Source organism: Schistocerca serialis, chromosome 2 (assembly GCF_023864345.2).
Source record: "Schistocerca serialis cubense isolate TAMUIC-IGC-003099 chromosome 2, iqSchSeri2.2, whole genome shotgun sequence".
Lineage (NCBI taxonomy): Eukaryota > Metazoa > Arthropoda > Insecta > Orthoptera > Acrididae > Schistocerca > Schistocerca serialis.
This window is the reverse complement of record NC_064639.1, coordinates 277,137,547-277,153,391: the sequence shown is the minus strand read 5'-3', so window position 1 is coordinate 277,153,391 and position 15,845 is coordinate 277,137,547. Positions and strand designations below refer to the sequence as shown.

Here is a 15,845-nt window from a genome sequence, read left to right as displayed (position 1 = left end):
TGCATAATTGTTGCCAATGAACGAAACCTAGAGTTCGTGCGAAAGCTTTCCTGTATGGTCGCTTAAAGGGTTAATTGTACTGGTCAGTAGAATGAATATGAATAAAAACTAGTTGCTGCAAGCTCTCCCTCAGAACTGACCGTTTTAAAAATATAAATTTGCCTGTGATTCGACGTTCTTAAGTTTAAAGAATAAACACGGCAATAACAATTTTCATTTCGCACGGAAGGTAAATACACTCTAGCGTTAATTTAAACATGAAAAATTTTGATACAAATGGCAGTATAATAAATGCAACTCTTAGGAACATTCTCATTGGCTCCTTGTACGAATAATCAGCGCTAACAGAAGAAGAAATGATTTTTATTTTATGTTTTGCTTTGTAACATCTTCCTATTGGCAGAAGAAGTTGATGCGCAGTTTGTTTCTTCCATAATTTGCAACCAAGCGCAGGTGTTGAAGTTTCAGCAATTCACAGCTAACTGCAGGATACGAAAGAGTCAGCCCCGACAAGCATTAGAGACTCTGTTCGCACACAAATGGCAACTCCTGAGTGCACCTGTAGTCGTTGATGGCTCCGTCTGCGTAAATATTCCCGCAGTCCTCGCCTTCCGGAGAACCGGGGAACATCCCATTATTGGGCTCCCCCTTTCCCCACCTTACGTGGCCACTCGATTTCAGAGGTTCACCTGGAGCATAGGAAACAATCATTTCAGACACGTAAAATTTATTATTTGAATAAATGTTCAATTTGAGCAGTGAGCAAAAACCCTTATTCCTAGGTTAAATACGCTTTGCAGGCTCGAAAAAATGGCACTCATTTATAATAATCCAAGTTCCCCACGTCATCTTCCGGTCCTTTTGCAGAACCAAAGTCGAAGTTTCAAATTTTTATTGAGTTCTTACAACTGAATATCAAATGTGAAGTGACCCAAACTGTTTCCTACTGAATCACTCATTTTCATGCTAATGCAGCCATAAAAAACGTGTAACGTGCTAGCAGCTGAAATGCGATTCAGAGGCCCACGGGCACGTCGTGTCCTAGAAGTTTACTCACTCGCGTGGCTCAGTTTCAGGACATGGTTAAATGTCAGAAGTTCACGGGACTTGGACGACAATGGGTGTACGCTGAAGGTGCGGGGGGAGTGGGGGATTTAGAGATGTCCCACCGACGGTACATGTAACGTGCTGAAATTATAACCCACATACTGTACTCATAGGAAAGAAGTAAACTGAAATTGTAACCTACATTTGATGTTCATGTAGTGTACTGAAATTGTAGCCCATATGTTGCACGTGTAGATGGTGATTTTTTCCATCGTGTACAAATTCTAGGGATTGATGGATGAGAGGATACGGAACAAAAAAGGTCTAATGAACTTAAGTTCAGAAAAGCTTTGTTTGCATGCAAGAGACCATTTATTCAATCATACTTTGTTGTAGAGACAGCGGTCTAATACGCGCTGTACAATTCAGCCACAGTTACAGTGTGCATCGTTTCCTCCTAGAGGGTCGTACTGTATCTCATACGTCACGCCCGAGTGCCCTCTCCTGTCATGGTAATTGGTAATGTTGCGTCCGATTCACTTCTCTTGCTAACTCACCTTGTAGTGGATTTGATACAGCATTGTACACAATGGTTCCTTATGGTCACTGACACACAAGCTGCACTTTGCGTCGATGATAAACACGAATCCGCGGCTCTCAATGCCTCTCTGATGATTGCTCGGTCTTCACGTCCTCTCTTCTCTCTAGGCTGAGGGCTCTCTTCTTGATGCTGTGTTCGGCCAGCGTTTACACAGCGTGTGCAGGGCGTATTACCGACTTTCCACATCGGGAGCAGTTTTGTCACTGGTTCCTTCACCACACAACCACGATTTCGGGGTTGGTATCATCTACTCTATTCACAGATGAGGCCACATTTACGTTCAGTGGCATCTTAAACTTTCATAACGATTATCAATGCGATAGTATGCAGAACCCCATGGTATGGTGACAGCATATCATCAGCATCGCTGACGCTGGAAACAGTGGGCAGGGAAATTGGCAACCATATTTTGGGACTAGTATTCTTCCCCCGACGCATAACAGGCCGGAACTATCAGCGTTTCTTGAGGGTGATTTTGCTTCTCCTTGCCGGAATAAGGCCAGTGATAATTCAAAGAGTTATGTGGCTGCTAAATGAGAGTGCTCCAGCCTACTTCACCATTAACATCTAGACGCATTTCAGTAGAGTCTTTCCTCGTCGGTGGATTGGACGAGGGTTGAAAATGGCTCTGAGCACTATGGCACTTAACTCTATTCATAGATGAGGCCACATTTACGTTCAGTGGCATCTTAAACTTTCATAACGATTATCAATGCGATAGTATGCAGAACCCCATGGTATGGTGACAGCGTATCATCAGCATCGCTACTTAAACCTAACTAACCTGAGGACATCACACACATCCATGCCGCCGGCCGCGGTGGTCTCGCAGTTCTAGGCGCGCAGTCCGGAACCGCGCGACTGCTAAGGTCGCAGGTTCGAATCCTGCCTCGGGCATGGATGTGTGTGATGTCCTTAGAATAGTTAAGTTTAAGTAGTTCTAAGTTCTAGGGGACTGATGACCGCAGCTGTTAAGTCCCATAGTGCTCAGAGCCATTTGAACCACACATCCATGCCCGAGGAAGGATTCGAACCTGCGACCGTAGCGGTGACGCGGTTCCAGACTGTAGCGCCTAGAGCCGCTCGGCCACTCCGGCCGGCAAATTGGACGATGGGACCCGGTTCCATGGCCTACTCGTTCGCCGGATCTCAACCCTTGCGATTTCGTCATGGGGCCGATTCAGAAGTATCGTGGATGCAGAGCCCTTTCCAGATGTGGAGACAGTGGAGCAGCGTATTCACGCTGCCTTTGACACTGTTCGTGTGCAGCCAGGCCGATATGAATGTGTGAGACAGAAAATGTTACGGCGCGTACACACATGCGTTGAGGCACATGGAAACCATTATCAACACATAGTATATCTGTGGCTGCATGGTACAGCGCGTATTAGGCCACAAACTCTGTAACGGTGTATTATTGTGTAAATTGTCTCTAGCATGGGAACCATGCATTTCCGCATATAAGTTCATTTGTCCTCCTTTGCCCCGTATCCTCTCATCGATCAGTCCCTAAAGTTTGTACACAGTGGAGAAAATCATCGTTTGGAAAAGGTGTATTGGTAGTAGTGAATGAAATTCTAACCTACATCTTAAAGACATATTATGACGCACTGGTTGAAGATGTACTACGAAAATATGATTGTAACACACTTGTCGTAGATATATCACGAAAAATGAAACGAAATAGTTCTTCATGAACTACATATTTCAGTGATTTAATTGTGATCAACCTGCTTGGTAGGCTGAATACTCCACTGTGATATTATCTACCATACGGACTGGAGGAACTGGTTGGTAAGGTAATCCTTACGAATATTTTAGCTCTAATATAGAAATATTATCCAGAGCAACGCTTGTCTGAAGTCAAGTTCGAATTGTTTTCATTCGTAACTGCGCCCCAACGAAGAAATTTTGTACTAGTCCTCACTCGTTGCTATGTTCATGCAATGTGCTGTCCAATGTGTTCTTCGTTTCCACCTCAACGCAATTCGTAAACAGTTGCTGTACTACCAAAGGTAAGATAATGTTTTATGGAACAACAGTATGCACTTACAAATGTAAAAACACTGTGTTGCTATGCGCAGGACATGGAATCTTTTGTGTGGAATGTACCTGCAGACATGCACTTGGCCTTTGGAGCAGCAGGAACTATGGAAGGAAGACGGCGTTTATACGCAGAACGTTATCCAAACAGACGAATACCAAATCAGAGGCCATTTGGGGCTGTGGATCATCTTCTCCGTGAAAGGGGCACACTGAAAGAGATTTCTCTGGTCGACGTCGACCATGGAGTACACACAGTCATGATTTCGATAAACGAGTACATCAAATGTCCGACAGCAAAAATTCAATCTTTGTACCTCCGTTGCTCATGCTCTAAATGTTAGTTCTAGCAGGGTTATGAGAACTCTGTGTGACGATCATCCTCATCCGTACAAGCTGAGTAAGTTACAGGACTTTGTACCAGCTGGTTTTCCAATTCGGGACGACTTTGCAGCAAAGAATACTAATTCCCCCAATCACAAACATTGTTCTGTGGACTGATGAATTGACTTTCAAAAGCCAAGGAATGTTCAACAGTCTCAATTCCCATATATGACCTCGTGAAAATCCTCGGGCTACGGCTGTCAACCATTTTCAGGAATGATTTTCAGTTAACATTTGGGCTGCAATTATTCACAGGCAAGCAGTGCCGCCTTATATTCTGGCTCCGAGGCAAAACCAGCTTCCTCATTAAACACAGTAGACCTCCACACTGCATTCACATAGCTCTTTCTTGACACCACTGATTTCGGAAATGGTGGTGGTGTCGTGCCAGTGGAATGTGCGCTACAGGGCGTCTGGCTCGTAGCTGTCCTTGAATTAAGCGGTTAGTAAAAGTTCGGTGTGTCACTTTGGGGCCAACTGCTACACTAATTTCCGCTGCCAAAGCCATACGCACAACACGATGGTCTTCCCTTTCGACGGTGCCACGTGGCCGCCTGGATACCGGTCCTTTTGCGACAGTACATTGTCGTATCCACCGCTGACAGCAATTATACACTTGGACACGTTTCTGTCAAGTCTTTCTGCATTATCGCAGAATGAACATCCACATGGAGTTAATGTCTAGAGTGGGATTTCATACGATAGCAAGAGCCCTCTCGTGGTTTTTCCTTGCACCCCGACAGCAAATTTGTACGTTAGACTGGTGATTCGAACTGTCGTCCAGTCTTTCATGAATATTATTCTAGGGAGTGTTTTCCGACAGGATAGTGCCGGCATTCCATTCTGTACAGAGTGTCGACGTGTCGCCTTGATCTTGTCGATCACAGATCTGTATCCAGTCGAGTACGTATTGGACGTCATCGGATGACAATTCCAGCATCTTCCATAAACAGCAAACTTTCCCTGCATTGACCGACCAAACGCAAAAGGCATAGAACTGACATCCGGCACCTGTACAATACAATGCAGGCATTCAACATTATGGCGATTGCACCGGATACTAAGGTACCAGCATATCACAATTGCTATAGCTTGTCTCACGCTTGCAGTAACCAATTTTTTTCTATGTTATTCTATGTTAACCACATAGATATGTCATCCAGACGTATTTCCGAAATATCATTACTCTACAGTAACTATTTTTTGGTGTTGCGATTTTTATTGGGTGATCAGAAACGCACTGAACAGCTTTGTAAGGGTGTTTCAGTGTAGGCCGTGTTAAGAAATAATTACTCAGAAAAAAATTAGCGCTCTCACCTAAGCTTCGAGAACAAGTGACACTAACTGCACCTGGCGGGCCGCTTGAATCTGGGCGCGCAGAGGCCTGGTTGGCTAACTTCAGTAGCAATTAATTAGGAAATGGTGCCATGTACCGAATTTTTTTCTTAACAATCCCATCTCAGCACAGATTACCTTGTAATAGCATTACGAGCATTTCAGCCTGTTTCTGATCGTCCTGTTTGATGAAAGAGAAAATTAGAATTCCTGATATTTGGATGTTTCCTCATCCTGTACGAACCACATCTGAAGTCGTCAACAGGACATCAACCCTAAATGATCACTCCTGCTGTTAACGTCATACAGTTACTTACTGCAAGTACTATCAGCAAAAGATGGAATGCGGTGGAAAGAGAGAGTCGAAACTTCTCTCAAATACTGGGCATCTCTTCAGAAATTACACACGAAATACTGACTGATTTGTTCTGTGAGTTCCGTTTTTCTTTCATGTTGAAGGATTGAAATACGATTCTTTCCAGCCAATCTAAATATGTTACTTACATAATAGTGATACTCACCCAAGACAGTGACGTATTCCCCTTCCTTGAAGATATCGTGGAAACCGATGAAAGCAGCGAAGTTATCTGACGAGTGTGCTCTCATTACTTCGCGTATAGCATTTTCTTCCGCCACAGAGTTCACAATGGCGAGGTGCGCACCTTCCTTTGCGCATGTTCTCCGAGCATTTTCCCAGTTCATTTTCTCAGTGTGCAACTTATAGTATCCAACATTTCGAAAGAATTTGTAGTCGGCACCAACACGGGGAGGGGGTGCTGTCCGTGATAAATCAAATGACACATTAGGTTCATGATACAATAGGGAAAATAACGCTAATCATACAAAGATATGTCAACAATAGGTTAGTACAGACCGTCCTGTAAAAATCGTGTGTACTCTTACAGGTAGGCCAAAGACTGTTGCTATCGAATGACTCTGGGATGTGGCTAATTAAACTAACTGTGTATTACTTTTTGTGTATTACAAAGAGTATGTTGGCTACAATATATTGAAACTTAGTGCATATTAGGTTGGTAACACTGCTTACATGTATGCGAGATTAACTCGAACATTGGCATTGTTGTTGCGGTAGTGTCAGGCTGTAAAGGTTGTTGAACGTCCGTAGGGGTCTTGATTACACTAATGTGCGTTCCGTTTAGTTCATTTATGCACACTGAAAATAATAGCTTGATAAATACACAGTTTTGAAACATATACTGTGTGTAACTTATAACTGTTTCTTTTCAGTATTAGCCCTATATTATTTTATTTTATTTTTCAGCGACATTGAGTTAAAGACTTATAACAGATGACGATATACAGTATATACTGCACTTTTGGATGGGTTAGACCAGGAAAACATTAATTTGGAGGTCTAGATTCCGATGAAAATCCTGATTCGGTCGAAATACAGGAATCATCAGGTGCAGAAGAGAGTGGAGAAGACGATGATGATAGTCATGGTAGTTCCTTCATTTCAAAAATCTTTCTAGGTGAGAATGGCTATAAGTCGTCTTCAACCACACCATCTAAGAGAGAAAGGACTAAATCCAGAAATTTAGCTACTCACTTCCCAGGACCAAGGGGTCAAGCATGTTTTATTTCTAGTCCAATTAAAGCAAGTCAGTCATTAGTGACAGAAGAAATGCCAGACATGATTGTCACTTACGAGAACGACGAAATTACTCGCAAAAGTTCTTCAACCTGAAACCTGGAAAGTTACCATAACACTACAATAATATTGTAGAGCTAAGAGCTGCAATTGGACTCTTGTAACTTTGTGGCGAAAACATGGCTGGTCACACAAATTTAGAAGAACTTTGAAAATGCCCTGTTTTGCGCTACAATGTCACAAAGGCTATTTCAGTTTTTGACTAGTTGTTTAAGATTCGATGACAAAGCAACCTGCATGAAAGAAAACAAGAAGACAAATTTGCACTCATTCAGGACATCTGGACTAAATTTATTGACAACTGCAAATCCCTACACACCCCTTTCTTATACTATACAATAGACGGGCAGCTAATGGGCTTCCGTGGCAAATGCCCATTCAGAATATACATATCTTCAAAACCGGACAAATATGGAATTAAGATTTTGATGCTGAATGATTCCGAGGCTTATTACATACTAAACGCTATTCCATACATCATGTGAGAAAGTTATTAGAACCGATCCATGGCACTAATAGGAACCTGAAGTTGACAACTGATTTTCGTCCATTCCTCTTTGTCAGACAATGATTGAAAACTTTGGTTTGACAATGTTGGCAACTGTAAGAAAAAATAAACCTGAAATACCATTTTTACGTTCTAAAAATGACAGTAAAACACAATTTGCCTTTAATGCCAAAATATTCCGTAAAAATCAAATAATCCACTATATTACATTACACTATATTACTTCACACATTCAAGTCAGGCTCATGTAATAAAAAATATATATAAAACCTTATACTCAGCATAGTGCTGAAGTGTAACACTTACCAAATTTATAAATACCGTATGGTACTAATTGTAATAACTAAATAAAGTGAAGTAAGACATTCTATTCCATTATACACATTCAAATATGAGACAACTAAACATAAAGTAATACAAAATATCATTTATTAATAATACTATGCACATTTTATAAATACCATATGTTACTCATTCTTGTAATAATAAGAAAATCACTACAGGTAACTACATAGTTATTTACAACGTCATATATACGTAAGACAGTCCAATGTATGTGTTAATGAGCTTGGAACACATGATGTATGATAATATTTTACTGGGCTCCAGTGGACCCCAGTGTGAGGTGCAAGGTAATGCAAATCAAATTTGCGGTGCGATGGTTAATACACAGGGTGGTCAGAAAAGGTCTGAAAAGCTTGTAATGGTGTAGCAGGATACGTTTCGCTGATAATAACTGTTAAAGAAAAATTTCTAAACTTTTGCTGGCTCTGAGTCAATTAACGACAGTTGATCTCACAGCCTAGATGATAGTGCACGAGACTACTCAGCCTTTGGCTCGGGTTCGATCCATACTATCGAACCACGTCCAGTTTGTGTATCTCTCACATTTTCGGTTTTAGGACACTAAGCGAAGAACATATTTGGCGATACCGTCTCTGATGGGGCTGTTGAACTTGCGCACCTGTCGGCCTGACTGGCTACCATAAGTGCTAATTAAGTCGGAAACGGCGCATCACATCGATTTTTTCCTTAACAATCATTTCTCAGCATAGACTACACTGCAACACTGTCAGAAACTTTTCAGAATGTCTAACTGAAAGATAAAGGTTATCGTCATCTACAGTACAGTTGCGAAAGTTAATCAGTTCCAGTAGAAGCCGACTGTATTCGATATATCTTCATTAATATGACACGAGGCATGTAGGTGACTCTTTGTCGTGAGAATATCGCCTGCAAGGTACTCATTCCACAAGACTCAGGCCAAGTGTAGAGCACATACAAACATTACAAATACCAAGAGACGGTGTGAACAGATTTTATTGCATGTGCTCGGTTAATTTAGAACGAGGACCTTCTTCTAAATATACGGAGATAGACATAGCCTCAATGAAATTGCATAGAATAAACCTGCAGTACTTCTTGCTGTTGTTTTTTATATTACTTAAGTTCGACATTGTCAGACAAAACATACTTTCACTTATTCTAGAGCATAATTACTTTAGCTACAACAACAAACTGTACCAACAACATGAAGGTTTGGCAATGGGAAGTAGCTTAGCTTGGATATTGGCTGACATTTACATCAACCATATAGAACAAACATTTTTCTCAACCAACCAGCACACCTCAAACAAAATAGTCTGCTACAGAAGATATGTTGATGTTACAATCTTGCTTTTTGATGGTACAAGCAATGAAATAGGTACCTTAGCAGCAGGTCTAAGCAAAATGAACAAAAATATTAAATTCACAGTTGAACATGAAACTAATAAAAGCATTAACTTTCTTGAGCTGAAGATTTGCAATAGTAATAGTAAACATCAATTTAGTATTTACAGAAAACCTAACACCACACATGTCAGTATTGACAACTCATCTTGCCACCCCTGCCAACAAAAAATGGCATATTTCACAACGATGCTACACCGAATTAAAAAAGTGCCTATGAGTGACACAGACCAACAAAAGGAAATGAATATAATTAAAACAGTTGCTCATAATAATGGATATAAACCCATAATAATAGAAAAACTCCACAACAAAATGCAGACAAAAACCACAGATCCACTTCACAGCAGTCACCTGAAGCCAAATCAGTGTGCCACAGATGCCAAACCTAAATACGCTACTCCCCCGTACAAAGGCCCACTATCATAACGAATAGCAAACTTATTTAAAAAGAAAAATATCATAATCAGCTTTTCCACAAATAATAAATTACAACAAAAAGTAATCCATGATGTAAATACCTCCAAGAGTTCCTACCGTAAGTCAGGAATATGCAAAGTGAAATGCGATACAGGCCCAAAATTCTACATTGGACAGACAGGCAGAAGTTTTGAAATTAGATACAAAGAACACATTGATGCTTTAAGACTTGGTAACTTGAACAAATCTGCATTTGCAGCCCATATTGCTGAAGAAAACCATCCAGTGAGAAACACTGAGAACAACTTAAAAATTTTACATCTAGCAGGAAAGGAGCCACCTTGAATATATTAGAAGAAACAGAAATACACACACACAAAAACAGCACCCCAGACTATATCCTTAATGAACAAACAGAGTTTGGTAACACCCCTTTCCTGAAAAATTTCCAAAAATTATTTTCCAGCCTCCAAAGCAAATAATATTAGTACGCCTATCTGCAGATCAAGCAGCAAATTTATATGTTACTATAATTCTCATGATGCTAAATGTAATTAGATAATGTACTATACCTATACAGTAACAAAATAAAGAAACAACTTTATAATTAATGTAACAGTATCAACTCAAAAAATGAATGTCTATATGCTAGTGTAAAATGCATTTCAGTTGCGTAAGTGAAAATATGATCCTTTCCAAACGTAGGACATCTTCAAATGTTACGATATATCATAGCATCTTTGACACTCATATGTTTGTAAGCTCTTTATATGTATCTAATCATGTGGTGCGTGGTAGAAATCTTCTCTGTGACAAATCTAAAGTGTTCAGTGAGAAAAATTTATATGTGCAACAATAAGAATTCAGTGGGATGTATTCAAATCTGTTGGACGAATGTTATGAAAACAAACACTCCAAACCGAAATCTCACGTAAGTCACATGCAACGAAAATCTGTAACGCAACCACTTGTGTGTGGAGTGCTTATAGTTATGTACTACTTATATTTTAGTACAATTAATCTGTAAAAAACACACCACATGTTATAAGGAAATCGTGTAAACCGTCTGAAGATGGACCACAACGATTTGAAACCGGTAACGGTACCCTTTGAATAAACGAACTGAAAGTAAATTTGTGGCAGGTTGATGTCCCAAAACCATCAACATTTGTCTTCAAATAACAGCCACGGTCTCCAACCATATCATCATGTGAGAAAATTGCAAAACACAGTGATATTTGATAAAACTCTGAATGTTGATTTGTTAATAAAACTTACCCAAAGCTAGACGTAATTGTTTTTTTGATTACAATCCAAAACGTAGGGTAAGAAAGGATTATAATCGTTCCCGAAATATTCATCACTAGATAGAGAAGTGGAAACGGATTGAATATCTGATGTCGCAGACTAAGTATCTATACGTATTTGCTGTCTCTAAGGATACATCTCTTCCCACTGATCTCGCTGGAAACGACCGAAACACAACTAAAGTGTTTTCACCATGTCCAGACTATAAAGGGTGAAGATAAATACGTGCACCCAACCTTCGCAGCGCGATTCCTCACATACTAGCAGTACACAAATATCTATCACAAAATTTCGTTCTCCGCGTATTTCCGGCAGTGAATGAACGTTAAAGATTGGAAATCTGGCCATACGGTAATCTCATGTACAGTAACCACCTCTGCCAGAAGGGCGGAGCAGTGCCGTGCATTTGGTGGATAGCGGTTTGGCTTGGCTTGGCATGAAGGAGATCGGCCGTTCGAATCTGGGTCAAGGTGTATTTGTTCTTGTAAGTTTCATTGTTCCAAGTAATACTGCAATATACACTGCTTCTTGAGCCACTCGTATCCGACATTTACATAGCACAGGCTTTTGAAACGGTGGACATAAAGAAAGGTGGTCAGACGAGTCAAAAAGAGACAGTTGAAACAAATGACATGTCTTAGGACAGAACAACTACAAAAAAATATCAATTTCGAGATGCCAAAGATGACTGCACAGTTAAATAACTCAACATCTGCTAGTCATTAATATTAAATGCAGTATGGTTGCTCAGATGTAGCACATTAGCAACCAGTGACAATAATAATTTCCATATTAATGACCGAATGATGTTTAAAACTGGATATGTTGTTCTCAGAGCAGATCGTCGAAGTGACCTCCCTGTAGTCCAGTCATTAAACGACCCGACGGCTCGTACGGCTCTGGACTCTTCGCAACGTGGATGCATTCACAGACACAAGAGCACCATGAACACGCACAAGCAGCTCTTCCACTTATGTCGGCGGGGTAGAATACACGTGTCCTTCAAGTGTTCTCATGGGAACATGTTGATGTTTGGTTTGTGGGGCGCTCAACTGCTCGGTCATTAGCGCCCGTACAAAGTCCCAATTTCTAAACAGTCCAACTTTTTTACACAGTTCACTCTAGCCCCTGTTACGAATGATGATGATGATAAAACGACAACACAAACGCTCAGTCCGCTGGCAGAGAAAATCCCTAACCCGTCCAGGAATCGAATCCCTCACAGGACGAAATGCAAGGGATTTAGGTCAGATGAACGCGGAGACCATACAACTGGACCTCCCCGTCCAACCCATTCCCCTGGAAATATTCTGTCTCACATGAATTCCAAAGTGTGGAGGTACACCTTCATGTTGGAACCATAACCTCTACCGAAATGAAATGGAACATCTTTCAGTGCGTCAGGCAAATAGTTTGAGAGGAATGTATGGTACATTCGTGCACTTAACCAGTCAGCTAACAAGCAGGGACCAAACTCCTGCCTCCCAATTTTCCGTACATGCGAAAGCGAACTTGATATCCATAGTTGCGGGTGGCGAACGGGTTAACGTTACAACAATTTTGTGAGCTTTGTGCATATTGAAGACACCTTCACGAGTGAAGGTTGCTTCATCCGACCACAATACAATGTTTATGACGACTTCGATGGCTTCCTGATGTTGCTGGAGCCATTCACAGAACTGCACCCATCTACATCTACATTTATACTCTGCAAGCCACCCAACGGTGTGTGGCGGAGGGCACTTTACGTGCCACTGTCATTACCTCCCATTCCTGTTCCAGTCGCGTATGGGTCGCGGGAAGAACGACTGCCGGAGAGCCTCCGTGCGCGCTCGAATCTCTCTAATTTCACATTCGTGATCTCCTAGGCATGTATAAGTAGGGGGATGCAATATATTCGATACCTCATCCAGAAACGCACCCTCTCGAAAACTGGACAGCAAGCTACCCCGCGATGCAGAGCGCAGAGCGCCTCTCTTGCAGTCTGCCACATGAGTTTGCTAAACATCTCCGTAACGCTATCACACTTACCAAATAACCCTGTGACGAAACGCGCCGCTCTTCTTTGGATCTTCTCTATCTCCTCTGTCAACCCGACCTGGTACGTATCCCACACTGATGAGCCATATTCAAGTATAGGTCGAACGAGTGTTTTGTAGGCCACCTCCTTTGTTGATGGGCCTACATTTTCTAAGGACTCTCCCAATGAATCTCAACCTGGCACCCGCCTTACCAACAATTAATTTTATATGATCATTCCACTTCAAATCGTTCCGTACGCATACTCCCAGATATTTTACAGAAGTAACTGCTACCAGTGCTTGTTCCGCTATCACATACTCATCAATAAAGGATCCTTCTTTCTATGTATTCGCAATACATTACATTTGTCTACGTTAAGGGTCAGTTGCCACTCCCTGCACCAAGTGCCTATCCGCTGCAGATCTTCCTGCATTTCACTGCAATTTTCTAATGCTGCAACTTCTCAGACGGATGTCTCCAAGAAGCAGGTTTGCGTTAAAGTATAATGATAGGGGTGCAGCCGATGATCGCGCAGCTCATCAAACAACGTGCTGACTTGTTACGCTACGCGTACTTCACTGGGGTTCTTGGTGTATGACGTCAGTAGCTAAGAGTCCGTGGACAACTATTGTCACGCGATGGTGGAGGGAGAGAACCTGTCTCCCGAAGGCGAAACTCCAGATGAGGAAATACATTTTTATCAGTATGACGACGACCAGGACATATGGCTGCATATTCACGAGCTGCAACACCAGTCCAGTAATCAGATGCACCAAGGACCAGAAGCATATCCACATATTCATCGTTTGTGTATGTGATACGTCTGCCATACTGTTTTGAATAATGCAAGAAGAAAATACTATTTGTATAAATGTACGTGGAGTCGGCCACGGGCGCGTTACTTCGCTATCAGCTAGTCCGTGTCTGGTGAATGGCGGATCCAGTAAAACAAGTCATAATTCGCAGTGGGCTATTCCACCTCTTTTACAGCTTTTGTTCTGCACGATTTATCCCCACACTGCCGATTTTGCAATGTTTATTTTCGAAATACACTGTTTCCTTACCGGTAAGAGACGTGATGTTCCCGCATTTCCATTGATGATAATATTAATAATAACAGTAACGCATGCAAATACCTACTAAACAGCATACATTTACCAGATTCCACGTTGAAAAGCATGATTAGTGTAGACAATATATACAAATGGTAACCGAGTTTGTAAATTATTTGTGAAGCAGTTTACTATCCCTACTGGTGACGCAAGGCCGGAACGAAATGTAATGGATCGGAATGCGGCAAGAATAATAGTTGGTAATAATCGATGGGACCAATGAGGGAGTGTATGCGTATACAGAAGACAGGTTTGGAATCTAGTAGAGGGAGTGGTGCGAAACATTTCGCCTCCATGATGTGGTTCAAATGGCTCTAAGCACTATGGGACATAACATCTGACGTCATCAGTTCCCTAGACTTAGAACTACTTAAACCTAACTAAACTAAGGACATCACACACATCCATGCCCGAGGCAGGATTCGAACCTGCGGCTGTAGCAGCAGCGCGGTTCCGGACTGAAGCGCCTAGAACCGCTCGGCCACAGCAGCCAATTCCATGATGTCCAAAAATCTACTTTAAAAGCTAACCAATGAAAACTGTGGTACCTCCATTCCTGATTCGTTTTACGTAAGTAAAATCATTTTGTAGAATACCCACTGTAATCGCTGTATAACGATTACGATGCAAAATAATGTACCATGCAGCCTACATTTAGCACATAAAAGCACTTACGCCTCGATGGAGACTCGAACCCTCAACCTACAGCATGCTGACCCAAAACGCTGTCTACCGCAGCAACTTCACGGTACTACTGCTCTTTTCTGACAGAGATAGTTACCGTACATGCGGTTACAGTGTTGCTGATTGCCAATCTTAAACGTCCATTTACTGCCGGAAATATGCGGAGGACGAAATTTAATGACTAACATTTTTTTTATTGCTTGTATGTAAGGAGGACCGAGAAGGCGAATTTTTCTTCACCATGTATAGTAATTTTCTGACACATACTACAGAAGGTACCATCTTCGTAATGTGTCCCATTTGGCGATGCACTGCTGTTCACGTCGATATTTTTCCCTTCATTTGCTGCAGAAAATTCACTCTTCGTCATTTACGTTTTTATAGTTTACAATATAACTAAGCACTATAAACACTTCCGACAAATTCAATCGGATTCGTTTTATTTTTTGACACTATGAAACTTTTCTGAAAAACTCATCTCGATCATCGAAAATTTTGGACCACATTCACCTTCCTTATCTTACACAGAACTGAAGCACGTTTTAATTGTGTTGCTGTAACTGTTGACAATGAAGTAGAAGATAACTCATAAATATTCACCAACTTGAGATAAATATCATTTGGCGATAAATTATAAATAACAGAAGTCTGGCCGGCCAGAGTGGCCAAGCGATTCTAGGCGCTGCAGTCTGGAACCGCGCGACCGCTACGGTCGCTGGTTCGAATCCTGCCTCGGGCGTGGATGTGTGTGATGTCCTTAGGTTAGTTAGGTTCAAGTAGTTCTAAGTTCTGGGAGACCGATGACCTCAGCAGGTACGTCCCACAGTGTTCAGAGCCATTTGAACTATTTTTGAACAGAAGTCTACAAAGATGCAGTTTTACATGTCATTGATCCAAACGAAATAAATAGAACACTGTAACTAAACTAAAAGTCTGTTGCCGCTGATAAAGATGACTTTTGAGTAACATACTTTCACT

At 41.4% G+C, this 15,845-nt stretch overlaps 1 protein-coding gene across 2 annotated transcripts in view; it reads right to left on the bottom strand.

The window, feature by feature from the left end:
• Positions 1 to 342: 342 nt before the first annotated feature.
• The window catches only part of LOC126457037 (hemolymph lipopolysaccharide-binding protein-like), a 480,588-nt gene continuing 465,085 nt past the window's right edge, over positions 343 to 15,845 (bottom strand). For both annotated transcript variants that reach the window (XM_050093024.1, XM_050093023.1), the window contains exons 4-6: positions 6,459 to 6,584; positions 5,932 to 6,186; positions 343 to 689 (exon numbers count right to left, since the gene is read on the bottom strand). In XM_050093024.1, coding sequence (XP_049948981.1) covers positions 517 to 689; positions 5,932 to 6,186; positions 6,459 to 6,584 — 554 coding nt within the window. In that variant the 3' untranslated portion in view covers positions 343 to 516. The remainder of the gene's footprint in view (positions 690 to 5,931; positions 6,187 to 6,458; positions 6,585 to 15,845) is intronic.